The sequence below is a fragment of the Sesamum indicum genome, linkage group LG10, assembly GCF_000512975.1.
Source record: "Sesamum indicum cultivar Zhongzhi No. 13 linkage group LG10, S_indicum_v1.0, whole genome shotgun sequence".
NCBI lineage: Eukaryota > Viridiplantae > Streptophyta > Magnoliopsida > Lamiales > Pedaliaceae > Sesamum > Sesamum indicum.
Window position 1 is genome coordinate 14,717,036 of NC_026154.1, and position 25,963 is coordinate 14,742,998.

The following is a 25,963-nucleotide window of genomic DNA, read 5'->3' on the forward strand; positions in this document are numbered from 1 at the left end:
GAGCGGGAAGTATCAGAAGATCAAGAACAAACGACGGCGCTGCGGTGGCGGCCGGAGAAGTATAACCGCCGGTGAGGGCGTGACTGTTGGTATCTGCTGGTTATTTTGGTCGGAAAAATCAATTAGGGTTTCCTCACATTGGCTTAGCCGCCAAAGGCACAACTACACTAAGAACAGAGCATGTCATTCTGCGAGCGCGCCAAACAGAGGGATTGCCTTTGAAGAATGTGGAATTTCTTGAGAGATTGTATTTAGTTTGCAACTTAAAGTGTAGGAGGCATTTCATTTGTTAAGATGGATGAACTGTTGAAGAATAAGACATTCGCGGTCCATGCAGCTGCTGCCTCATGGTCCGTGGCGCTAGGCACTGCCATAACCTACCCACTTGATACTCTCAAAGTCTTGATACAGGTTTGAAGACTGAGTGCTTGTATTGCATTCGCGCTTACCCCTATATAATCAGTTTGTTCAGTATATATAAGTGGGATTTATGTGGACAACTGAAAACAGGTTGGTTCCAGCACTAAAAAACAGTTAGCTGTGGCTGATGTTCTTTACAGAGTTCAAGCTTTGTCAGGATATTCCGGTAATTTTTTAGATACAGTTTTTGGACATTTCTTCTGGATGGGAGTTGGGTGAAGTGTAAAATTATTGTGGATTTGTTTGTTATCACTTCTCTTTCGGACATTTTCATCCTTGAATAAGATAATAAGCTTTGCTTCAAATCGAGCATATTATGTGTTCACACACGCTTTATGCACAAACGGGAAATGGTTGCTCCATATAGTGATAGAAATTATTTGGCTAAAAGCGGAGTAAAACGCACAGAATGGACGTTGTTTAAGAACCAGCTTGCTTCTTAGGGATTTAAACAACACCTGAGGGAGAATTAACAAACAGAAGTTGTTGGGGATATGGGGTTTCAGCTGCATGATATCTATGGTCATCAAGAATGTGCAAGTTAGCTTGAGTCATATTGAATAATGAAAAAAATCACACCTTTTATGTTTATACTTAATGGGATTTAATGGTTCATTCAGTATGATGTTTGATTTCTTGCTCACTCAAGTCTCTAGTGTTTGTTTTCTGGTACGTCTCTGCAGCACTTGATTGAGGTTTAACTAATCTGTTTTGCCATTTGTCACATTATAATTTGCCTCTAGCGTGCCCATAACATCATACTCTTTTTATTCTGAATTCAAATTTTCAAAAGTTTTGGCATTCAGATTCTTGGTCCTCCATGTGAGAATCATCAGATATTGACCTGCTTTATTTTAGGTCTGTACAATGGTGTTGGATGGTTGACTTTGGGAAGGACATTAGGTCTGGGAGTTCGCTTTGGTGTTTATGAGTTATTGACAGCATTCTACAAAGGTAAATTTACTTTGTGAATTTATTATGTACTTTAACTTCTCTTTGTGACTCTGCTTCTGGGCGAATGCTGGTTTTCCTCATCTTATCATGATTAAAAAACGACTCCATAATGCATTCGTTTTTTCTATGAAGAAACAAAAAGCTAATAAAATCAGCTTGTGGACAAATACAAGGAGGACTAAATTGATCCCCATCTTCATGCACCTCCCAAGAATATCTAGGTGGTAAGGAGAGAGTTATGCTATAAGACCTCTGACTCTCAAAATATATAACTTGGAGTGAAAAGGAGAGCGTGCCTAGTGTCACCAGGGAAATGTTGATTTCATGAAACAAGGAGGTATTTAGATGTCCTTATAAACATATTTCAGATCACTTGCATCATGTTTAGGGCTCCAGCGAGGATCTTCAGTTGTATATGTCACATATTTGTTCCAGTAACCTATTAGCTACAAATTCACTGGATAACTAACTTAATTTCTACTAAACAAACTTTATAAGAAGAATTACTGAAACTAAAAGAGTTGCAGCAAATGGGTCAAGCTTTACAATTAGTATGTTTTAGGTGCCACAAACATCCAAAAGCATCAGTGAAGATGAGAAGCAAGTTGAAATGGCTCATAGAAACTTTCAAGAGAAAGGGCCTTCTGCAATATGGAGTGAGACTATCAAAGAGAAGAGAGGAGCTTGTGAGTTTTCAAAATAACAAAGTTATACAAGTGGAGGAAGAATAATTGTTGTGAGGCAATAAGAGAAAAATTTGGAAGTGTGATTACATAGCTTATATGAGGATACTCTAAATTTGGTGTATAGTGGAAGAAAATGCTTATGATAAACATCATTCATCATATGCTGTTGCTTTTTTCTGGTCTTTGTATTGAGCAGGAGTCACTAACAAATGTTAGTTGCAAGAGTTTGTGCATGCTGACTTTGCCTTTTTTTCTGTTTGAATGGTTCAAAGTGACCATGTTGCAGATGATGTCTTAATGCTTGGTCAATAAGCTTGAGGCATGATTTTTATTGTTTCAATCCTGGTATCTGGAAACAGAAGGCTGCCTGCATCACTTACTGCTAACTAGAAATAGTAAATTCTATCTTTTCCAGTTACAGAAAGGGAAAATATACCAGTTGGTCTGGTTCCATCATGGTCACTGGTTCAGTTCTAGGATAGAAGCCTTCTGCTGGTTTATTTTGTACTACTTTTCCATATTGCTGTGGTGATCTTTTGTTACAAATTGCTGCAGACAAATATCTTTGTTCATCTGCATGGAAGCATGTACACACTCTTACAAATTAATGTATGAGAGAAAGATTACTATCTGGTTGAAGTGTGGGTCCATTCTTCTTGAGTGTGTTTCGATCAGCTAACCATATATTATATTAAACGGTGCTCACACACATACTTCTTCATCAGATGGTCGGGCAGATGGTAATGTGCATGTCTCTGAGGCTCTAATGGCAGGATTTGCTGCTGGCATGATGGAGTGTCTTGTAAGCTCTCCATTTGAACTTATTAAACTTCGCACCCAGGTGGCTTCTGCTTCTCGTGTATTGAACTCTCAATCTATTGCTGAAAAGAGTAGGGCTTCCTCTTTAGTTTCAAGATTACTGCCTAGGTATTCCCTTGACATGACTGCAATGACAAACTCTCTTGGTCTCTTGTCTACCTTGACCACTAAACAAGCAAATATGCTGGATGCTTTGAAAGAATATCCATGGATGATGACAGGATCTGGTAAACCTCCAGCTGTGAGTAATGTTAGAATGCCATCGGACATTATATCTTTGGAAGGATGGGGTGCTCTGTGGAGAGGTCTTAGATCGGGTTTAGTCCGAGATTCAATATTTTGTGGCATATTTTTCTCAAGTTGGCAATTTTTACACCAAGCTATGTTGAACTGGAAAGCTGTGGGAATGGACCCTGTGCCCAGGTTTTATTCACCGCTTGTTGATTGTCCATTTAAGTTCTCATGGTCAACTAAAATCCCAGATTTAGTATGAAAAATGGTTTCTGAGCATTGCTATCAGTACAATTTGTTGTTTATTTCTGTGCATCCATCGTAGAACCAGAAATGTCTTGGCCAAATACTTAGTCTTGTCAACCTTCTGATATTGTTGGTGAGTCTTCAGCCAATGAAAATGTACAAAGTCTACTCTTTTTTTCTCATTTACGCGCATTTCTTTCTTTCTGCTATACTTCTGTATTCTCTGCCATCCTGTTTGGTATTTGGCATAGTTGGCTACAGCTTAGGATTATCATCTTCAGCAACGTGCAAATTTGATATGTGATAATAGGTCAGTAAAATGGCATAATCTAGTGATATTATTTGTTTTTCTTCCCTTTATGGTCACAGTAGCATTTATTGCTACTTGGCAGATGTACCGTGTGAATCAGAGGTGCACCTATTTATGATTATTTGATGGGATAACAGCAGTATTGTTCTTATTGGGCTGCTTTTTTGTTTTTGCTTTGTTTTCTTACTATAGAAGATGTTTTTCAGGTATGATAATGAAGTTGGTCCTTTATCTCCAATAGCTGTTACTCTTGTTGCTGGAGTTTCTGGTTCATTTGCTGCAGCCGCATCTCATGGTTTTGACACTACTAGAAGTCGATCACAATGCACTGTTCTGCCTAAGGTATGGTACTTGACGAAGAGAAGGGTTTGGTGGAAGATCAGTTTCAGAACTACTCTCCACTTGATAGTCATAAATGCTTTTGCAAACTCTTCAATGCGTCCCTGGGTTCTTTTGTGTGAATGGTTCCCATTTTTCATGTTTACCATTTCGTACAAGTGAATGGTGGTGTTTTATAAATAACACCTGCTATTGCTGAATGTTCGCTTGCAGAGTAAGTGGAGAGGTCCTGGATTGTTGACTGGACCTGGAACTATAAAAGAAAAGGTTGTTAGCCAAATCATAGAATCCGGAGAGGGTGGGGAAAAGGGGCCAAGATTGTAAAGATTTTGAAGGAGAAAGTAACATAAACGGGAGGCTTTCTTAGTAATTGACAGTGGTACTCCTTAGTTGTCTCTGCCATTCTGCTTTAAATGCGGCTTCAATTTTATGTACAACAATTTTCTTCAAGAAAATTGTTGATATGGTATTAAAATTGTTGTTACAATGTTAAGAAGTTAGCTCTCCAGCGTGTCAGCCTTGTAGATTTGCTCCAGGGGTCTTATGGATGCCATTTTGGTTATCACTTTAGTGTGTCCCAGAATTTCTTCTAACTAAAATTTCAGATAGCGTCTACCCCTTGTCAGAATGCCATTTGTTACATTAGAAAATGCATCATAAATTGTTAGATGTCTGAAGTGACAGGACGAAAGTGATGCAAAAGGGGCGAGTGTACATCATAGTCATTACTGGTTATATATTCCTTTTGAAAGGTCAAATAATATGGCAAACTGAGATCTAGGGAGGCAGGTTTTGTTTATTTCCCCCTCTTTTTTCATACTTAATACTATTTTTAATTGCTTCCTGCAGTATGTATCGATGGAGAGGAAATTTCTTAAGTGGAGTAAACCTGGGAAGAGATTTGAGAGGCTAACTGGGATCCACCCGGCTGATAGAAACTTACTACTGAATGGCATATGGTTGCGCGTGGCTCGTTGTGGACTTGCATCATCTGTCATTGTAGGAAGTTACTTTTTCACTATTAGTCACCTGGTCTCTAATTGAAAGTTCCTGCATTGGGAGGACATTGGATTTGCACTTTGTGGTCCAATACACGAATTTGGATTGGAACGGGTCTAAAATCCTTGGGCCTTTTATCAAGACGAGCTACTGATCTGCTCGATTTGCTTATGTTTGATTTTTCTGTAATATGTTTTATAATTTACACTTTGGAACAACAAAGCAGCCACAGAGGTTTACTTCCTCGTCAAATCCTAATTCAGGTTCATATCCTTTTCTCTTAGTCCATCTTATCATTGTTGCTCTTATCTCATTACTTGCTAAGATTAATCGTTCGTCCTAAAACTGAACATTTGATGTTAGAGCTCTTTTTAGTAACTATTGTTGAACGTGCTTTCAGTATTGCATTAGGATTATGATTAATTATTGCAGTAATGATAGGTGTCGAAGGTCATAGGACATGTTCATTCAAATTTGAGATATATCTGCCTAGAGTAACTTGAGGTTCGTTGAGCAATGAAATAATAAGTCACTAGTGTTTGTCATTTTGTGCTGCAAGTGGCATTTCCACTAAGCGCAAGCATGAATATCATCCCCTCTTTGAACTCTATTTACCTATACTTTCCAATCCAAGAAGTTGTGTGGACTGAGTTTAAGCTTTACTTTGACCTTTGTAATTAGCTTTACTCAGAAGCTACATATATCGGGCCAAATAGTTAGGTATTGTTTTTAGTTCTCCATGTGACCAATATTCTTTCAGATAATTATATTACGCCTCCTCAATTATGGTTAAATTACAAAAAGCATCCACATTGTTTGAATAATTAAATTGAGATCCCTTGGCAGTAATTTTTTAGTACACTGACACTGGGGATGTCATGAAAACGTCACTGAAAGAGGTTAGTGTAATTACTAAAACTAATTGAATTACTTTTTTTGTAATTTGCAATAATTTAGGGGGTGTTAGTGTAATCATTCCATATCTTTTTCTCCTTTCCTTTCTGTACCAATCCGTCATGCCCAGAGACTCCAATAGAACCAGTTGGCTTGTGTTTGTGCCAAATTTTCCTCTCTTTCCTTTTGGTGTCTCTATCGATGAAACTTAAAAACTTTTTGGACAAGTGGGTATAGGTCCATGAGGGGCATGTCTTGTGCAATCATAGTGACTTGAAATTTGATTTGGTCTTTTCGAAGCAAAGCTCAAAGAAAAAACAAACCATCAAACTGATACATGGACTTGCCTTTGCTGACAATTAATTGCATTTAGACATGCACCCTCTCTCTCTCTCTCTCTCTCTCACACACACACACACATGCATGTGCCTTGTTTCTAAATGCAATCTGTATGGGTGAGATGATTGCATCTGCATGCTCAGTGCTTACTAGCTAATTAAGCAATGAAATAGTTTTATTATACGTAGAAGGGCTTCATGTTTTGTTTGTACAATTTCTTTTTCTTCTTTCTTAACTCTGACTCAATTAAAGCTCAAGCTGTTCCATGGGCTTTAGCTCTCCTATAATGAATGCTTAGAAAACTATGTAACTTTGATTGGTTCATAATTAGATTCGAATTTGGATGCCTTATGTTTTGACTTATCGAAGTAATTTGATCAATTTCCACTGTTTAATTCCCTTAACCAAATGCCTAAGTTTAATTTAACTGAATACTAATGAGCTTGAATAGATATTACTTCTTTAATTCAGATGTTGTGTGTGTTGAAGTAAAGGAACAGACTTGCTGGTGTAGAGTGAGTTTGAATATATTTTGCTTCTTTTATTCAGATTCTTTTTGCTTCCTCACACACAGTTGTTTTTGTGTGTGTGTGGAAGTAAAGGAACAGATTTGCTGGTGTAGATATTTATTTTGATGTTCTGTGCAGAAGATGCTATTATTTTTTTATTGGGCACAAGATCTGGATTATAGTGTAGTCAATTTAAAAAAATTGGTTGGAGTATAAACAATGTCAACCTAGGAAGTTCACTGAGCACATGTGTCATCCCATAGTTAATATGCAAATGTTGATAAAATATCAACAAGTATGCTTGGTTAGAAAGTTATGTCAAGTGGGTATAGTTTTCTGCAATATTTCTAGTGGTAGGTTGAAGAATTAGGCAAGTTGGAAGTGCCAAATTGACGTAGATTGGGCCCATATTATGGCATGGTTAGTAGTGTTTTCTCAGGATGTTATCTTATAGAAGTTAGGAAAGTTTCTAAACCCCTTTTTATAGTGTAATTAATTGTCCTCTTCTTTCAAGAAGTTGATCTTTGAGAATGAATGTAGACGCATGCAAGTAGTATAACTCTGTTGATGCCTGGAGGATGAGACCCGTTCCTATGTGAGTGTCTGTCTGCACACCACCGGTTCTATATAGATCAGGAAAAGGTTCTTACACCTTTGTATGTTGGTATATTGTATCCCTCTTCTTTATATTTTGTATAGATGGATGTGAATCAGTAATAATTGCTCGAACGATGCCCCAATTTTAAATGCATTAATTTATTAAGCCAAAAAATAAAGCTACACTTAGTTAATGCCCATTATTGTGAAAGCAACTTGTTTAGGAAGCTCTTTAGATTGTGGGAAGTGCTTTCTAGGATTGAGTTCAACATGGAATCAGTACAATGTGCATTGGCCCCTATAAATGAACAAGGCATGTGCTTAATTGGACATATACTACTTTGCCTTATCCAGAATGTTCTGTTTCTATTACTGTTTCATTGTTCTGATAATACAATATTTTGTAGACATTCTAATTATATATATGTCAAAAGGCTTGCAGGCCAGTAATGGAGGACTACTGCCTACCGCTAATATACACAGTTGTTAATTATACAGATTCTTGACGCAATTTTATTTACCCTGTGATTGATTGAAATCATAAGAACATATTTCCTAGAAGTGCTATTTGTGTACATTATCGTATTAAGGCCAATAATATAAGTGGCAACCTTATGTTTGATTTTTATTTTGGTTGAATTACAACAGATTTTTTTTAAAAATTTGTTATAATTATAAATACTCCTCGTTGTTTTAAAAATTACAAAGACCCTTTTTGAAATTAACGACCGTTTAATAAATATTCTTCACAATAAACTGTCACAAGGAATTTTTGTTAGACGATTGTTAATATCAAAAGATATTTAAACAAGATGTAATTGTAATTATAACAAATTTTGTAAGGGCCCACTGCAATTTACTATTTTACTATTACATTCTATGTGAATATGCTTCCACTTTTTCAATGAGGGGGAAAAAGAAGTTTTGAATTTTGAGTTTGCTTGCATCAGAAATGACTGAATGCCTCCCTAAGCACCCACCCACCCACCAGTAGAAGAAAAGAAGAATGTTTTGTGAAACAGGACAACCACCAAATACCAATCATGTCATATGTAATGAAAGCTACAAAAGGGTAATCAGACAAGAGGAAGTTGAACAAAACAAACCATATAAAACTGCCCCTCCAAATCCCCAAATTGTTTCCATTTGGGCCCCACCAACCCCCCCATCTTCCATCTCATCATCCCTCCACGTGAGATTCCCCCAACCTAAAAACATCCATCAAGTGCACAGATTTCTCAAGCAACACCCACTTTTCTCTATTTTGATTCACCCCTTATCTTTTCTTGCATCATCTTATTTCCACGTGTCAGCTTTCAGACAATGCCATGTCACCATACATTTCCAAATTTTTTTTCATTAATTTTGAGCTTCATATGAAAAAGTGTTACACATTTCCTAATAACCATAATGTCTTGGAAATTTAATTCTACAAATAAAACTACATATATAGCTATAGGCCAACATAATTATTAAACCTTAGCTATTCTTTCTTTTTTCTTCTCTTAAAACTTTTCTAGTTAGGCAAGCTGATCTCATCGAGATCGTCCATCGACAGAAAAACTTCATCCAAGCATGAAAGCTCTGTCCCCTCATCGTGGTCGTTGTCGCCTTTCTCATACACTAGACAAACCACCCATTTACTATAATCCTACAAAAATATATAGAAAAAATTATAATTTACACTAATTGAATAGTATGACGAATATAATAAATTTTTTGATTTTTTGACTTACTATCTTGGAATTTCTCCTTTTAGATGATCTACTGGTGGAACTTGAATCCATGAGTCTATATTCCTGCATAATCCAGTTGGTCTTGACGCCTTCCGAGGGTTCACCAATGTAAAAAGCACAGTATTTCTTCATACCAATTCTTTGGCCAGAGCTTGAAAAGATTGGTTCTTCAACCCCTATAGACTGCCAATATCCACTCTCAGTAACCCTACTTTGAGTCCTCCTGCTGTAAAAATACCATTTCCTCCCTTCAGCCATTGCTTTACCTACAAACAATCAAGCAAGATTAATTTCGTGAAAATTCACCAAATTCGTTGTTAATATACATTACTTAGCTATGGGGCGTAAGGTTTATATATACCATCCAGGTCCCAAGGATCATAGGGATAGAGATCGAGATCTGGGATGACGTCTGGATGGCAAGGCAGAAGCAGGGCCTTACGATGGAGGAAATGAACGACAAGTTCCTCGTCCGTAGGGAAAAACCGGAAACCTGGTGGCAGGTTGAAACTGCTATCCCCCATTCTAGATGAGAGCAAGTGATCTTGATATATATATATATATATATATATATATATATATATATATATATATATATATATATATATATATATATATATATATATATATATATATATATATATATATATATATATATATATATATTCACAAGAGTACTTCAAGTCCAATAATATTGGAGATGATGAGCAAATAGTAATACTTTGATCACAAGAAGTGTGTGTGTGTGTGTGTGTGTGTGTGTGTGTGAAGATTGTATTGTAGATGAAGGGTGAGGCTGCTGTATTTATAGTGAGCGAGGGAGGGAGGGTGGGTGGAGGGGTGATTGACGTGAAATGGAAGGGGTGTGTATGTGTGTTGATGAGCAGCAGCATTATCATAGGATGAAGAATGGTGATTGTGTTTTTGTTTTTGTTTCAAGGGCGGGGGAGTTTGTAGAAAACGACGTTGGATGCTTTTCAAGTAACGGGATCCGTTGCCAACTTTGTTTGATGGGGGGATTCTTACTATTTAGGGATAATTATACTCATTTTCTCTAAAATTTGATATAATTATATGTAAATCTTTAGTATTCTTAAATTTGCTTTCGTCTAATAAATAAGTTTTTCTATTAATTAAAATTGATCAAATTTACTGATATTAACAAAAAAATCAAAATAAATATATATTTTTCATAAATTGACTTACTACTAACTTAAAATTTTGATGACATAAGTCATCATCACACTTCATGCTTATATCATCGGTGTCTCATGCCATCAACGTGGCATTGTGGCAATGGGTTCAGTTTGTGGACCTTTGGATCTTAGGTGGAAGGGCCCACCTAATGGGAGTGCCCGTATACCAAATCATTACCATAAAATTAATTTATAAGATGTCCAAATTATTGAGTTATCAGATAATTAATCTTGCAATTTGGAAAAATTTTAGTCTTGATTGAGATTGATTTTACTCAACTATTAATGTACCAAATACTATTATAATACCACTGAAATGATTACTCTTTATTGTATTATACATTGATTATACGATAAATTATATCAACAATTCTTGTAATCATATAAAATTATAAATATATTCATTGAGATTGTAACTATTATTTACGCCAACATCTTCTTGGGAGAAAAACTAATTACACAAACGTTCTTTTAGGAACATTACATCAATATATTCTCAGGAGATCTACTTGTAATATTATAAAGAGTATTAGGTATATGTATAATTAAATTTAATTTTAGGAGGGTATTGATGTAATATAAGATATAATTAATTTATTACGTAATTTACTCAAGTGGGATTGAATCTAATTAATTTAAACTAAAATAAATTTGTTCGTTTGTTTGTTCGCTCTTTTAATTACACGTCACATATATAGCATAAATATGTAAGATATAATATGAAATGTAATGAAAAAAAGAAAGAATCAGAATATTATTTCTTGGGATATATTCTTCACTCAGTTCTGATCCTTCTGATGGGATGGAATCTTAATCTCTTTGTGATGAATAATTAATGAGATATTAAATTGATAATGGTTTCTGATTTAGTAGCCACTCATTTTTGGATCTATGATTAATGATTAATGATTAATGATAAATGAATAGATTAATTTATGTGGATTTTACCACACAAAAACAAGATTACTAAGTAAAGATAGTGCTTATCTATTGAAATCCAATCAGGCCTTTGCACTGTACCTATCTTGGGATATTTCAACATCCTTCTCTCTTTTTTTCCTCAGGTTCTACAGTTCTGTTTAATATATAAACACAACATATGTAAAAATTAAGAACAATCCAATCTAGTTATTCACCAAAATAATAACATGATAAAACAATTACAAGTCCTAATTATTTGACCCAACCCACCTTGATCTCTAATCTAGGCCAACAAAACCTACAGTTGTTTACTTTATTATCTGTATATGAAGGATAAAATTTGAAATTTGGGAGCAAAAGCTTAGCGACTCCAGAAGTGAGTTCATATAAAATAAAATGGTCGATCAAGATAGTTAAACGCATCATATTGCTTGAAACATTATCGATCAAGCATGTGATGTGAATCTGGCTAAGACCAAATCACATATAACTACTTTATGTTTTTCGTAAAAGGACACCCAAGTGGGAGTCGAACTATAAAGCTTCTATGGCAGCTTAATGCTGCCCCAAACTGCCCTGTTAACTGTCCAACCCTGGGTTCATTGACCAGTTAGCAAGAACCACTTGATCAAATTTATAGAGTCAGTCAAACAATCATATAAAAAAGAGATCATCTAAAGAGTCCATGCATACTGAATATTATGACGAAATACACATTATCTATATAAATAGGACATGTTGAATACTTATATAGACTCTAAAGATGACTGTTAACGATTGGGATTGATGTCTTACGACTTAACAAAAATGAGGTTATGATTTATAATTTCCAGTACATGTGAGAATTTATTTCATGTATAAGACTTTGTTTCTCATTTTTCTCTCTGCAAACAGTTGGTTATAAATGAAAATGAATGTATTCAATTTTATAATATGATAATATGTAATTATCTTATTCTTTAAAAGGACTTTATTTGGGATTTCCTAAAGGCATGACAAACAAATTCTTTAAAACACTTACCAAGCACTTTTTATAAAAGAAAATATTAACAAAGCCAAAAAGTGCAAATTAAGTTGAAAAAACAAACATCTTGAAAGGTCAAATTTAACCAACTTTGAATCTGTCCCCCACCCCCAAAAAAGAAAAAAAAGAAAAACTCTAACTTAGTGAAATTCTATAATTTCTTATAAATCATATATAAAAACTTCTGAAATTTTTTTTCTATCTATAATTACTGAAAATTCATAAAATATATATCCAATATCACGCACATATCAAATACATATAAATATCTATATAAATTGTACACATCTTGTAACTATCCTAGATATCATGCCTAGAAGCAATATGTGAACCAGTAATGTTGCAGTCCCACAGAAATGCAGACTAATAGTAATTTTCTCTCCACAGATTACAAAATTTTGTGCATCGGATTCTGCTTTTTCCCATGCCATCCAATTCTAATGTCTGTAATTGGCATCTTTTGCAGCCAAAACAAAGCATTGTTCAGAGTACAACCATGAATTATCCACAGCATTGAGATTAAACCCATTGTGGGCAGTGCTGAAACATGATGAGAAAAAGACTAGAATGGTCAGGAAAAGGACAATATATGATTCAGTGGCATTAGCAAAATCCTGAGAAGATGTTCAAATTCTGCAGTCATAGTCTCTCTCAATTAATGTCCTGAAACCACCATTTTTCACTATGTGTTTTCAATCCCCCATTGGCCCACTATCTCAGTGAAATTGCTCATTGTTTTGGTGTGTGTCCATTTCATCATGGGCAAAACCAAGGGTTGTACAATTTTGGGTTTTTTTTCTTTTCTTTTTTCCGTGTATATATGGTTAAGAATTAGGGTGGCACTTGTAGCAACCTAATCAATCTTCGTTATGTCATGACCTATGCCAACTTATGAATGTATCATACATCAAGAAAATCAATGGGATTAGGCACAGGTTTGGTCCCATCTACATAACACCACCAAAGGATCGATTACAATTCAAAAAAGTCGTAGTTGACCATATCAAACATTTCAACAGCCAGTGCGAGTAGCGCAAATTGATCCGATTTGCATAAAACACCATAAAAAATGATCGAGTTCAATCCAAATTTAAACGATTGATGCAAGTAACGAAAGTTTCGCCCCTTATGCATAATAGCCTCAAAGCATCACATAAAATATATAGAAGCTGATAATGATCTCGCAAGCCAAAGAACGTCTGCTTGATAAATATTTGTGAATTGCGATCAATACTTAGAAAGGACCTGAAACCTATGACATAGGGGTACTACCCCAATCATTCAAAATTAAGATTGGAACCACTCGGACCACTACCCCTTTCAAGTGTCGAGTGTTGTACAAAGATGCTTGTAACAATCATATTTGATCATGGGCTTCTTTCTATTTGGTTTTGACAATCACCAAATAGTTTCACCTTTCAAGTTAATGTTCTTGACTGCACTAATGATAACTACAAGCATAATGCAACACCACACGTGGAAAATTCTCGTCCAAACTCAATACAATTACATCCAAATTGATGATTGAAAATAAAAATTTACAATTGTCATGTGATGGATCAGGTTTGATCAATCTTTACCTGAATCATAGTTTTCAAATTTTTATGTTAATTCTTAATTGAATAGGTATATATAAGGTTAATTGATACTTTGCACAATGATTTTCTTTTACTAAAGTAATGAATGAAACAAGCAAGGCTAGAAGAAAAGAATGAAATGACCATAATGCCCCTATATTACCTCCCCAAGATACATGTTCAACAAATGTAGTATGGTCCTCGAAGAAATTATGAAAAATTGAAAAGGTGTGAATAATGATTAATATATTCTATCAAGAATCAACTACAGACACTTAGTTTAAGTATTAGAGAATTGGATGGAAAGTCTGAGACCTTTAAAATTTATTCCAACAACATTTTAAAATTGAGGGAAACGTGAAATAAAGTGGGTTAGATAGGTTTGGAGAGAGGGGGGCCATGGATTGGATGCATGTCAAGAGAGGCGTATAAGAATTAAGGAGAGATTGTTTGTTTGGATGAATTGAATAAATGATGTGATGAGTGCATAGTTAGTGTAGTGTCACTTCTGTATAGACACTATGTGAGAATCCACTTCATGTTCTTAGTGGCAAAACAGAAGTCATCTTTATCACTTTGGTGTCATAATATCCCTTTTTGCCTAACTAGTACTGCTAGTGGATTTTCATCAATCTTGATAAAAACAATGCCTCATTAATCAGCCATGAGCCTACTTCAATAATGGAAACTTGACCCTTTTGTTTTTTTTTTCCTAATCTCAGCATCTCTTTATTTTTTTTTTTTTGTGTGTGTGTGTGTGTGTGTCTTTTTTACTATTTGAAAATAGAATAGGTGTACTCTATTTTAAACGGAAATATCACTTATTTTTTGTTTCTATAGTTTCTATTATTAATTTGAATATGTAGTTTTATTTTTAGTGTAAAAGCATTCATTCACATTTATGATTCGTATCTGGTTTGTTAATTGGTGGAGAGAGAATATGGCATCAATTATATACTTGCCAAAGTTTTTATTTTTATGGAAATTGCAATAGAAACTAAATCGCAAAGTGTATATATTAAGTATTGCTGTAGTATTATTAGTATTGTATTGACATATAATCCAACTGACTCAACAGAATTTATATTTATTAGAAAATGCTTTTATTTAGTTGTTCTGATTAATACAGATTTCCGGAGGTCAGGGTTAGCTAAGGTTCTCTACGTAGTTGAGTAAAACGAACTGCACCCTACCAGATTATCAACTATCAACTGTACCTTTTATTTCTTTCTATGTGTAAAAAAATAGTTTTTGGTAGATATGTACGTGAAACAATTCTTGAGTCAGAGTTTGAACAGAAAAAAGGTCCAGATATGAGAAACTGTTGATTTGTGTCTTATACTATATAAGGCAGCTGAGTTCAGTATGAAACTTATTTACTCAAACTAGTCTATGGTTGCAGAAGTAATAACTCAAGCATATACGAATATAACCAGTATCCTATTGTGTTTTTAGCCAAAAAGTGAAGCATAAGATTTTGGTAATTTGTCTTACCTCATGCATCCATGTGAACTGTTAGCACGGCTGTGTCTGCCTGATAATAGCATTGAGCTACAGATACTATGCAGTTCGATCTATTTTTAGAGATAAGAAACTGTCAACATATAGATGTAGTAGGAGAAAGTGCAGGCAGAATGCGAGCTTGATTTTATTGTAATACCTGTGGCCTTCTCATACATCTCTTCAGGGTTGGTCTTTTGGCAGTTTTGCACAACACAAGGGATTAGAACCACCTAACAGCTGAAACGAGCTCCACTTTGGAATATTATTCATAGTTTGAATCAGAAATATAATACGGGCACTACAGAATTATAGTATATCTGCGAGTATTATTCAACTGTCTACTGACTTGTCTGTTGTTTCAAAGCCTAAAACGTGAATTCAATCTGAATCAGTGGCATGTACAGTGACGTCAGTTGTTTTTACTTTGTTGCGAAAAGCCGAGTCATATCAACCGGTATTTGTGGCTTCTTCATCAGGGTCATCCCTGATCGACTTAGAAATCTTACCAAGTTCAACAAATGCAGGCAACCTTCTACCAGAACCACGTCCATACAGAACGTTTCGTGAATGAGCATCCATTTCTTGGCTTGAGAAAGGTATCTCAATTCCGTCATCCTGAGGTGTCCAGCCAGGCGGACTAAGAGTAGTATTTGGGGTTGGGCGATTGGAAATGTCACTTAAAGAAGTTTGTGGGGCTTGGAGGGATGATGCAGGCAAGTCTATTGGTGTTCGTGCTGATGACAATGGGAAGGCATCTGCTGCTGCTGTGACTTGGTTAACTGAGGGAAGATTTATGCCCTGTGATGATGAATTTGATTCCTCTAAATTTTCGTTCATTTTGGAGAACTATACCAAGGCAACATTGCAAAACCATATCCAGAAACATAAAAGAATTATGGACTATAAAAACAACCAATCAATAGCTGTTATCGGCAATTAATTTTTGATTCATTGGTAGAGCAACATGAAGAAAAAGGAAAGAAAGATTAGATAAATTAGTTTCCGTACCGGACCCCTGCGATACCTGAGTGATTCACGAGGTTGAAGCACCGCAACTTTGAGTTCAGGGTACTGTTTTAAGTCAAGTTTCAATAAACAGAAGTTTAACAAGAATACGATGCGTTTTCAGTTCTTTATTTGTTTAATCTTTTTCTTTTTTTCATCAGTCCTGATTCGTGAAAGAACAGGAAGAAACCAGATTTCACCTCACCCTCAGATAAAACTTATAAATAAAATTTGATCATAACGTTCTTGGTAAGAGAGAAAGAGAGGGAGAATTTAACCTGGCATTTGCAACCAGGGGATCTACCACGACAAGAACGACATATGTCAGACTTGAGTTCGCTAGTCGCACTCCTGCTACCGCTACTGCTACCCTCTAACAATGATGATGAAATTCAATTTTGGACATACGAACGAAAACTGTTAATTCCGAAGTAGGTTGACATTGCCGATGATCCATTACCTACTTTATTGGACTTTGGCTTTGGAATTCTATCATAAACGAGCTCATCCTCATCGAGAAGTGAGAGGATGCTTTTTAAGGACGTAAGCTGAGAAGTATCCAAATCGCGTTCCTTTCCCGAACCGCGTCCCTTTCCCGAACCGCGTCCCTTTTCCATGGAAATGCTCTGCAGTTTAGCATCAAATGTAGGATTACTGAACATTCAACAAATATCAGTAAATTTTTTGTCGTGTGCACGCTGAAATTATTGCGCAATCCTGATCTGAAACTTGTAATCTTCACTAGGAGAAAAGAATATATATATATATGCAGACGTTATGCCAAAACAGTAGATACACAAGAAAACTCTCTAGAGTGATTGGTTGCAGGTCAAAAATTCAAGCAGCAGCAGCAGCAGCAGCTCCAGACGCAAAGCTAAAAACATCAAACACAATGCGCAGAAAATACGGTTTCGCGCCATTTCTAGGTTTTGAAATCTCGAAAGGACTACGCAAAAATTTCAGTAGAATCACGAACGAGAAGACTTACAAACAGGTTTCAGAAACAGGAACTTATGACTACTATACCGAAAATATCCGAGTCTAGAATCCAGCAGTTGTTAAAAAGCACGCAAAACCAATTCCGCAACACAGTTACAACAGTGAAATTCAAGTTTCCATCAGTTATAACAGCGGAGATTTAGCAAATGTGATGAACTAATCATCATCCTGAAATCGCAAGTGTTTGGTGCAACGCAGTTGAAATGAATCAAAATCTGCGAATCAAGAGTAGAACAGAAACTCTGACTCAGCGCGAGGCTTTTGCCTCTTCTCCGCTTCAATTTTGCGCCATATTTTGAAAACTCGGCGCGCTCCATGCAATATTTATACTGTTCTGCTACAGCCTACAGGTGGGAGGACGGAGTATAAGGGCAATTTAGACCTTTCCTAAGCCATGAAATCTTATCAACTGTTTTTTCCCGGCTCTCCTGTATCAGTAATTTGTGGGTCCCTTCACATAAGCATAATTCTTTAATATAATTTAAAATAAATTTTTATAACTGTGTGCGATGGATCATTTTGTTTAATAAATTCGTAATTTTAATTTATTTTTCACTCTCACATCACTCCACGTTTCTATTTCTCTCACGAACGTCTTTATTTCTCTTCCCCTTGCACCATAAATCTTTTTATATAGTTGTCAGAGCCACGTGTGATAACAACTAAATTGATAAAATATAACAAAATAATAACTTTATATTAAATTTACGGAATGGTGGTAAAAAAAAAAAAAAAAAAATAGGCATCAAAAAAAAAAAAAAAAAAAAAAAAAAAGATGCATGAAATAAAAATAATAATTATTATTATCAAAAGACAATGGAAGAATAAAAAATTAGATAATTAAATAAATTAAATAAATATTAAAAAATAAAAACCAACATACCAAAAAAAGCGGGACGTCAAAAGGGTCCTCACCTTAAGAATAAAGCACATATTACGAGCAAGCTACAATTGGGAATGTGATATATATATATATATATATATATATATCACCTTTTTCGCACGGGACGAGGGTAATAGTGTAATTTCAATAAAAATATAAATTAAAGGTTAATTAAAGGTTTATTACAAAATAACATTACATTCATATCCCATTTAATATATATATATATTATATATACACATATTAAATATATAAACAAATTAATTAAAAATATTGTGTATGTATTTAAGAAAATAGGAGGTATTATTGCAAATTGCAAAGTCCTACAGACTTAGACTCATGAGAAGGGTAATTTGGCTCATAGAATTTTCTATTTTAAATAATATTGTATTCTTTATCTTTAATTAATATAATATGTATAAAGATTATGTTATTTATTTTTGTTTAAAAAAGAAATACGGGATGTGTATATATTAATGTGAATAGAAGATTCACTTTCATTTGAAATTAAAATTCGATCTGACAATTTAAAGTATTTGGTGTATGTTGTTAAAATCGCATGCTCCAAAATATCTTATATATGGTGTTAACATCACGCGCATATCAAAAGGGATTGTGATCACGCACAATCTCCACAGATTTTAATATTACTTTTGCTCGAGAAATTGATATGAAGTTTCAAATAAGAGTTAAAAAAAATTATATGTAAAAGATTATGAACGTCTACATTATAGTCCTTAAATTTAGTAGTCAAATCTTATTTTGGATCATCCCTAAAGAAAAAACGAAAATCATAGCAATAAATATAGGTTAAATTACAATGGGCTCCCTTGAGATCTAGCATAATTACAAATATCCTCTGATTTCAATGGTCATCTAACAATTAGCTCAATTCATTAGTTTTCATTAGGTTTCCGTCTATTTTTTGTGGTTACCTAAACAAAATGTCATTATGGACTATAAATTATAATTTTTTACTTATTTTTTATAATTTTTTATCCATGTCATTCGTTTTTTTATCATTTTTATTTAAAATTACATGTATATACATAACAATGATAAAGTTGACAATTTTAAACTTTAATGCAATGATTACATAACTTTATCAAACATCAAAAGTATATTCATAACTTTTCAAACAATCGGGATATTCATAATTATGTTAAATATAAAAAAAGCTTATTGTAATTTAGCCCTATATCTAAGTATCAGATTGCATGGTAGCAGGAAGGTGTTTGTACAAATATGGTGGCATAATTACAACTTCATTCAAAATTCAATTGCATTTTACAATAAAACATTCCTATTAGACCAACACAAGACATCTCACAGTAAATTACAAGACCTTCTTCAACTGTTTGTACAATTTCCAGCGTCAGGAATTCACAACTACAACAACATAGATTCACAATTGGATGGATGTTGTGGTAGAACCAGTTCAAATCCCATCAATTGCATTATTCAGATTTCCTCCCAACAAGGACAGGAGTCCCCCACCGTGCACTCTCCCCTCAGGAACCATGAAATCCAAGCTCTTTCTGCCATCACCGCTTCTGGTGTCACCCCCCGTGCTCGTTTCTGCCTGCTGTGGTCTTGGGGAAAATGACGAGGCCTTCATCGATAAAGGAACGAGTACTTGAGGAGGGATAAGCTGTTGTCGTTTGGCTGGCTTCTCAAGTGAGTCGATGGAATCTGAGATCACGCTGACACTGGATGATGAACACGTGTTGTCGAAACTGCTCCTCGCAGCAGAGGTAGCTGGTACCAGTCCACGGAAGAGCCCCGGCCCAATCATTCCTTCTTTCTTCGTCTCCCGACCCTGAAGCAGGCTGGTGTGAGCAGCACACAGCCCGCTCTTTCCCCTAGCAAATTTCTCGCATTTTCCCTCGCCCCAGCTGCACCTCTTTCCACCACCGTGGGCCTTGCAGAAGTCAGTGCTGCCCTGAGCGCTCTTACCGCAGTTTTCAAACTTACACCGTTTTCCCCCACCGTGTCTGACACAACAATCAGTCCTGCCACGGGCGCTCTTGGTACAGCCTGGAACAGAACACCTCTTTCCTCCACCATGTGCGACACAGAAATTTGTACCTCCGTGCACGCTTTTAGGGCATATCCCACCACCGTCAAACATGCAACGTTTTCCACCACCGTGCCCTTTGCAGAGAGGCGTACTCCCTTCGGCACCTTTAGTGCAGCCTGCAAATATGCATCTTTTTCCACCGCCATGTGCTTTACAGAACATGGTACTCCCTTGAGCACCTTTAGTACAGCCAAGGAATTGACAACGTCGTCCACCGCCATGAGAGATGCACAGACCAACCTGTCCCTCGGCACTACGTGTGCAGCCTTCCACCTTGCACCTCTTTCCCCCACCATGCCGGATGCACAAACCAGACTTCCCACGTGCAGCTTTCGTGCACCCTCCTGGATGTCCACAGCGTCTTCCACCACCATGTGCTATGCAGAAATCAGTCTTTCCTTCTGCACTTTTAGTGCATCCCAGATGCTGACACCGTCTCCCTCCTCCGTGGGCTTTGCAGAATGCCGTTCGACTCTCTGCACCTTTGTTGCATCCCGGTTTCTGGCATCTTTCCCCACCGCCATGGCCGATGCACAGACCCGTTGCCCCTCGTGCTCCTTTTGTACATCCAGCAAACTTGCATTTCTTTGTGTTACTGCCTTTGTGATCTGAAGATACTGCAGCACTTCCAGGTTCGGATATGGCGCTCATGGAGTAACTAGAGACAGCTGAAGGCTCAGAGCTCAACTGGGATATTTGGCAATGAGATTTTGCTCCAAGTTCGAAAGACTTATTCGCCAACACAATCTCAGCATTTTCCATTCTTGGTGCCAAAATAAGTCTTGTCATATAGCCACCTGATTTCTTGGCTGATGTAGAACCCTCATCAACAACAGGAATTGCAATTCTGTTACCATCTGAAGATACTTGATCAGGTTGACGAGGTGCGTTGAAAGAGCTGTGCATGGAAGCTGAAAACTCGAGTACATTGGAAAACGCATCGGTTCCACCAGACAGACCTAGTTTCAAAGTTGAATCATGTTGAGACGACAACCCTTGATTAAGAATGCTTGTCATTCCTTTGGTTCCGCTACCCCGAGAAGGAGAATACTCACCAGAATATGCACTTGGTGTAGGGCCCAATCCAAGAACTAATTTGCACCCGTCGTCTGGAGCACTCGTGCAAATACCTCGACCGCCAATATTAGTCTGACTGTCCCTATAGGGGGCAGTTTCACGTGTACCGTATCCGAAGCCATCCAACCGCAAAGTAGTGTCTCCAACATTACCATTTTTTGTGAAGTCACCACCATAGAAAGAGGAAAACATTTTGTCTTGCTGAGACCAATCAAATCCCTAAACTATCTTTAAAGAATGAAGGACCAGTACATGAAAGAATACTACTGAATTAACAGGAAAATCCATAAATTAAAATGAAAAAGCCAAGAGAAACAAATCCAAACAAACTACCTCCACCGCTCACAAAACCCGATGTATCTGATCTATCCATTATAAACTGCCTCAGAGAAGCACTGCGTTTATGAAGACAACCCGATGGCGAGTGTTATATAGGAAACTGAGTCGGTTCAATCCAAATATACATGGAACCAAACCTAACTAAAGGGATCCTTAAGATTGAGCCACCTGCCAGAAAAAAATAAATGGCTTAGTTTCACAGCATATACAAAAGGATAAAGGAATCTCACTTCAAATCAAGTGATTCAAAGTACTATCAAGAGTTTCAAAGAATGCCACAGAACCGCAAGGTTCAGAGTACTAGGAATTTTTGCATCTTCTAATATTCAGAAATGATCAGTGTTGGCTAACCAAATAAAACTTCAGAGACTGAATAGAAATCTACATTTGCCAGACACAAGTGGGTGCATCATGTGATAAATAAAACACGCGTCTTCTAGCTCGAAAGTATTCTCACAAAGAAGCAAGCACAGCATAGAGCAAAGTAGCATCTAGATTAACAGGATCAAAATTATATACTGGCAATTGGGTCGAGGCGACCCAACCTACATCGGTAAAGCTGATAGATCCAAAATGCTGACAGGCATTTTAGGTCAATGCCAATGCCACGAAACAAAATGATCAGGGAATCCTATCTCCAATTCGAAACAGAGGGCTGGGATCTTTTTGGAAAATTTTTAAACAAATAAGTACCATATTAGAGTTTCCAACTTAACCTTTTCCTTCCATCTAATGTAAAATAGAAATGTTGGAAGAGAAAAAAAAGGAACTGAAAGTATTAGTTCTGGAACCTCCCCAATATACTGGATAAATATGATCAACACTTCACATCTCAGATACTGCCAAGAACCTTACTCAAGGGATCAGAGTTAGAGAACTAATCAGATCAATGACTCGATTATGAGACAAATAGGTAAAAAGATGATAGCTTGGATGCCCTCTTTTTACACGAGAATGGGTACATGTTATGCATCAACCTAGTCTATGAACCAAAACTCATACGTCAAAACATAATTATACAGGTGAACAATCCTAAGAGAAAATCAGAACTTTGTATCAATAAACACTGCGTCAAACCTGCTTATTGGCAATATTGATGACTCAACATAGTAACTATTTCCACCCCCACCCCCCAAGATCACGACATGCTCGCTTCTCATGTAATTCATCCAACTGATTTCTAAGCCACTTGACCGAAACTGCAAGCTGAAAAATGAGTTACCAATTTCTTGTGCTTCTATATATTACTGTCTTCACTCTATTCGTACAGGAAACTTTACAACATGAATACCTATTTCCAATCCGTCAGCTATAAATAACCACACAAGAACTCGGGAAGAAAGTTGACTTATCTCAAACTCGAGAACGAGTTTTCGGAAAATTCTAAGTTTGCAAAGAACCCTTTAATAGCTAAATATCAATCTTCATTCCTTCACATTATTTATCAAGTTTTACAAGAAGTTCACCAAAAAATATGAGATCTATGGATTTTTACCAGATAACAACGGATGAGTAAAGAGTCAAACCTCTTCTCCAGCTTATAATAGCACAATCTACTACATAACTAAAAGGAGAAAACTAATTACAGAACTCCTGTTTCTGGACTAGAAAAATTCACAACCCACAAGATTAGCTTTTTGTCTTCAAATAAAGCAAAAAGGAACACTCATCAACTGCATCCATAAAAAAGCCTATGAATCCTGAGCAACTCATGTCAAATTCCTCAGCTATCAACACCCAAAAAACTAGAACAGTAGCATTCCAAGAATCAAATTTAGCCAAGAAAACATGGGGAGAAACCCCATTAAAGATAAAACATTTCAGGTAATTCCCATAAAAAAAAAATTTAAGAAAAAAGATTTAGGCCCACATGCATATTAATCAACAGAAATCCAACAAACCACTTTGCTTCTAAAATACACTAAGTTCACTGCACTTCAAGAATTGGATGGCACAATCAAAAAGTAAACAAGAAAATTACCCTATAAAGCAAACTTTCTACAAACATGGAACCTCTCTCAATCCATCAACACCAAGCCAAGTTTACCAATCCAGTCTAGAGAGAGAAAGTGAGCAAGAAAACTGAGAGAGAGACAGGGAGCGCAGCACACAACTGCAAGTCAGAATAATAATCCCAGAGAGTGAGAGAAAAAGAGAGGGAGCTTAATTAAGACTAATGACGAGTTAAACAGAGCTCCACCCCAAAGATTCTTGATTAAACAAAACTTGGATTCCCAAAAATGCCCCTCACGACCCCATCAAGACCACTGCTCCTCTTGACAGTTTAGGGCAGCAGACCACTGATTTGGACAATTCATACTTTTTGGTGAAAGCCACAGTTTGACGGTTTTGCCCTTGGCCAAGTGAGTATTGGCGGGTTACACTAGGGAAAGTTTGGACTTTTCACGACTTTTATTGTTCTTGCAAATGCTATGAGATGAGGAGGGGATGGGGTAGTGGAAATTAGTGGCGGAGGCGGAGCCTAAATTAGCTTTCATGTGGACAGCGATTTGCTTCCAAAAAATCTTTAGCTAATATAAGTTTGAAAAGCTGGCTTATTAGGCTCCCAACACTCCGCCTTACAAACATATTTATAAATTAATCTCTAACATAACTCTCAAATTACATAAACAAATCCAACTCGTAATTATTAAGCTCTAAAATAGTACGTCTTTACGAACTGAGCTAATATGTATTGATGTTAATGTATTTTTTGACTTTGTTGTCTTTAAAGTATCAATATAAATAAGTGATAATTCTTAATATCTGTTACCACCGTTGTAATAATCGAAGCAAAAGTTCCGTTAGAATTTTCAGAAGAGAATGAAGTAGTGTTGTGCCTCACAGTCAGATGAGTGGTTGTATTTGTCGATCAGGTGACAAGTAAATGATAAAACTTTATTGTCATGAAAGATATACTATGATGAAGTTGAATCCAGAGTTGAGGGTGATGATAAACTGTTCGTAACAAGCTGACAATCTCCTTCAAAAATAACTCGTTCCCGATCAATATGCCTTTACTCCAAAATTCTTTTATTCTTTTTCTTAGCTAGTATATACTCTCTTCCCATAAATAAAAATTATGGGGAGTAAAAGAGTTATTGTTCTTGTGAATGTTACTTATAATTATCTGGTAATGGTTCACACATTTATTAATTGAATATTTACACTTTTTTATTTATGATTTATTTATATAAATCATCATTATTTTTATGTAAATCAGTCATGACAAAAAATTGGGATAACATGTGTAATATTATTGACATTTTTAGGAGAAGTATGTGTAATTTTATAAAAAGTATTGGTGATTTGTGTAAACGATGTTGACATTTTTTATGGGTATATATGTAATTTTTCAAAATGCATGAGTAGTTTGTGCTAATAGATCATAAATTAGGGGTTGCAGATGTAATCATCCCATATTAAAAATTTTATGCACTGCTAAAATATGTAATTATAAAATCTTGGGTAAATTACAGCAGGCCCTCCTAAAATTTATTATAATTACAAATATTTTCTTATTATTTGAAAATTTATAATTTTTTCTAAAATTACCGATCGTCAAACAAATATTCTCCTACAATAAACTGTCACAAGGCGGTATTTATTATACGATCGTTAATTTTAAGGGAGTATTTATATTTATAACAAATTTAAAAAAAGTCCATTGTAATTTACCCTAAAAATTTTAATACAAGTAAAAATATCAATATATACAAAATATTACTCGGCATATACTATAATAATTTATTGGGTGAATAGCAATTTAACCTCCTGTGATATTAAAAATGAACAAATTACTTCCTTATGAAAAATAAATATCAATTTACCCTCTGTATTTTAAAAAATAAAGCAATACCTTCATGCCTAAGAAGGTAAATTGCTTCATTTTTTAAAACATAGGAGATAAATCACTATTTTATTTTTCATAGGGGGTTGTTTGTCTATTTTTTATAATACAGATAGGTAAATTACAATTTATCCATAATTTATGTTTGAAAGAAAAGGAAGAAAGTGGAGCTTACTCGGCTCGGCTCGGCTCGGCTCATTAAGCTCCACAACATAGGAACAAGAATTAGTTAGGAGGCGTTGGCTGCCTGTCACTCACCCACACGAGGCTGCTGACCTCAGCTCCCCATTCGCTGCATCCAATACGACATCTTTATTCGTTGGGAATCTGCTGGATCGCCACGCGTCTTGTCCTCATTGGGAGGATCCACAATTATTTTCTGGAATCTTACCTCACCCTGACTTTTCTCCTTCTCCAACTGCCACATACT

At 35.8% G+C, this 25,963-nt stretch overlaps 4 protein-coding genes across 10 annotated transcripts; 1 reads left to right on the forward strand and 3 right to left on the reverse strand.

The window, feature by feature from the left end:
- On the forward strand, positions 7-5,272 carry LOC105172590 (mitochondrial aspartate-glutamate transporter AGC1). Its single transcript, XM_011094098.2, has 6 exons — positions 7-411; positions 511-586; positions 1,279-1,374; positions 2,786-3,302; positions 3,873-4,008; positions 4,855-5,272. The coding sequence occupies exons 1-6, from the start codon at positions 295-297 to the stop codon at positions 5,047-5,049; spliced, it is 1,137 nt and encodes a 378-aa protein (XP_011092400.1). The 5' UTR covers positions 7-294; the 3' UTR covers positions 5,050-5,272.
- LOC105172819 (NAC domain-containing protein 104) lies at positions 8,638-9,862 on the reverse strand. 4 transcript variants are annotated; one of them, XM_011094395.2, is made up of 4 exons: positions 9,746-9,862; positions 9,441-9,655; positions 9,080-9,345; positions 8,638-8,994 (listed from the first exon to the last, which is right to left on the reverse strand). In XM_011094395.2, the coding sequence occupies exons 2-4, from the start codon at positions 9,601-9,603 to the stop codon at positions 8,860-8,862; spliced, it is 564 nt and encodes a 187-aa protein (XP_011092697.1). In that variant the 5' UTR covers positions 9,604-9,655; positions 9,746-9,862; the 3' UTR covers positions 8,638-8,859. The 4 variants fall into 4 exon arrangements, with proteins under 4 accessions (XP_011092697.1, XP_020553092.1, XP_020553091.1 ...); XM_020697433.1 differs by having other exon boundaries at positions 9,441-9,663; positions 9,746-9,842; XM_020697432.1 differs by having other exon boundaries at positions 9,522-9,661; positions 9,746-9,838.
- On the reverse strand, positions 15,442-17,001 carry LOC110012737. Of its 2 annotated transcripts, XM_020697485.1 has the most exons (4): positions 16,766-17,001; positions 16,584-16,678; positions 16,309-16,371; positions 15,442-16,098 (listed from the first exon to the last, which is right to left on the reverse strand). In XM_020697485.1, exons 1-4 carry the CDS (start codon positions 16,965-16,967, stop codon positions 15,748-15,750), a joined length of 711 nt encoding a protein of 236 aa, XP_020553144.1. In that variant the 5' UTR covers positions 16,968-17,001; the 3' UTR covers positions 15,442-15,747. The 2 variants fall into 2 exon arrangements, with proteins under 2 accessions (XP_020553144.1, XP_020553145.1); XM_020697486.1 differs by lacking the exon at positions 16,309-16,371.
- Positions 19,386-23,857, reverse strand: LOC105172591. Of its 3 annotated transcripts, XM_011094104.2 has the most exons (3): positions 23,665-23,857; positions 21,323-21,851; positions 19,386-21,226 (listed from the first exon to the last, which is right to left on the reverse strand). In XM_011094104.2, exons 2-3 carry the CDS (start codon positions 21,534-21,536, stop codon positions 19,626-19,628), a joined length of 1,815 nt encoding a protein of 604 aa, XP_011092406.1. In that variant the 5' UTR covers positions 21,537-21,851; positions 23,665-23,857; the 3' UTR covers positions 19,386-19,625. The 3 variants fall into 3 exon arrangements, with proteins under 3 accessions (XP_011092406.1, XP_011092401.1, XP_011092403.1); XM_011094099.2 differs by having other exon boundaries at positions 19,386-21,851; positions 23,665-23,856; XM_011094101.2 differs by lacking the exon at positions 23,665-23,857 and adding an exon at positions 23,179-23,489 and having other exon boundaries at positions 19,386-21,851.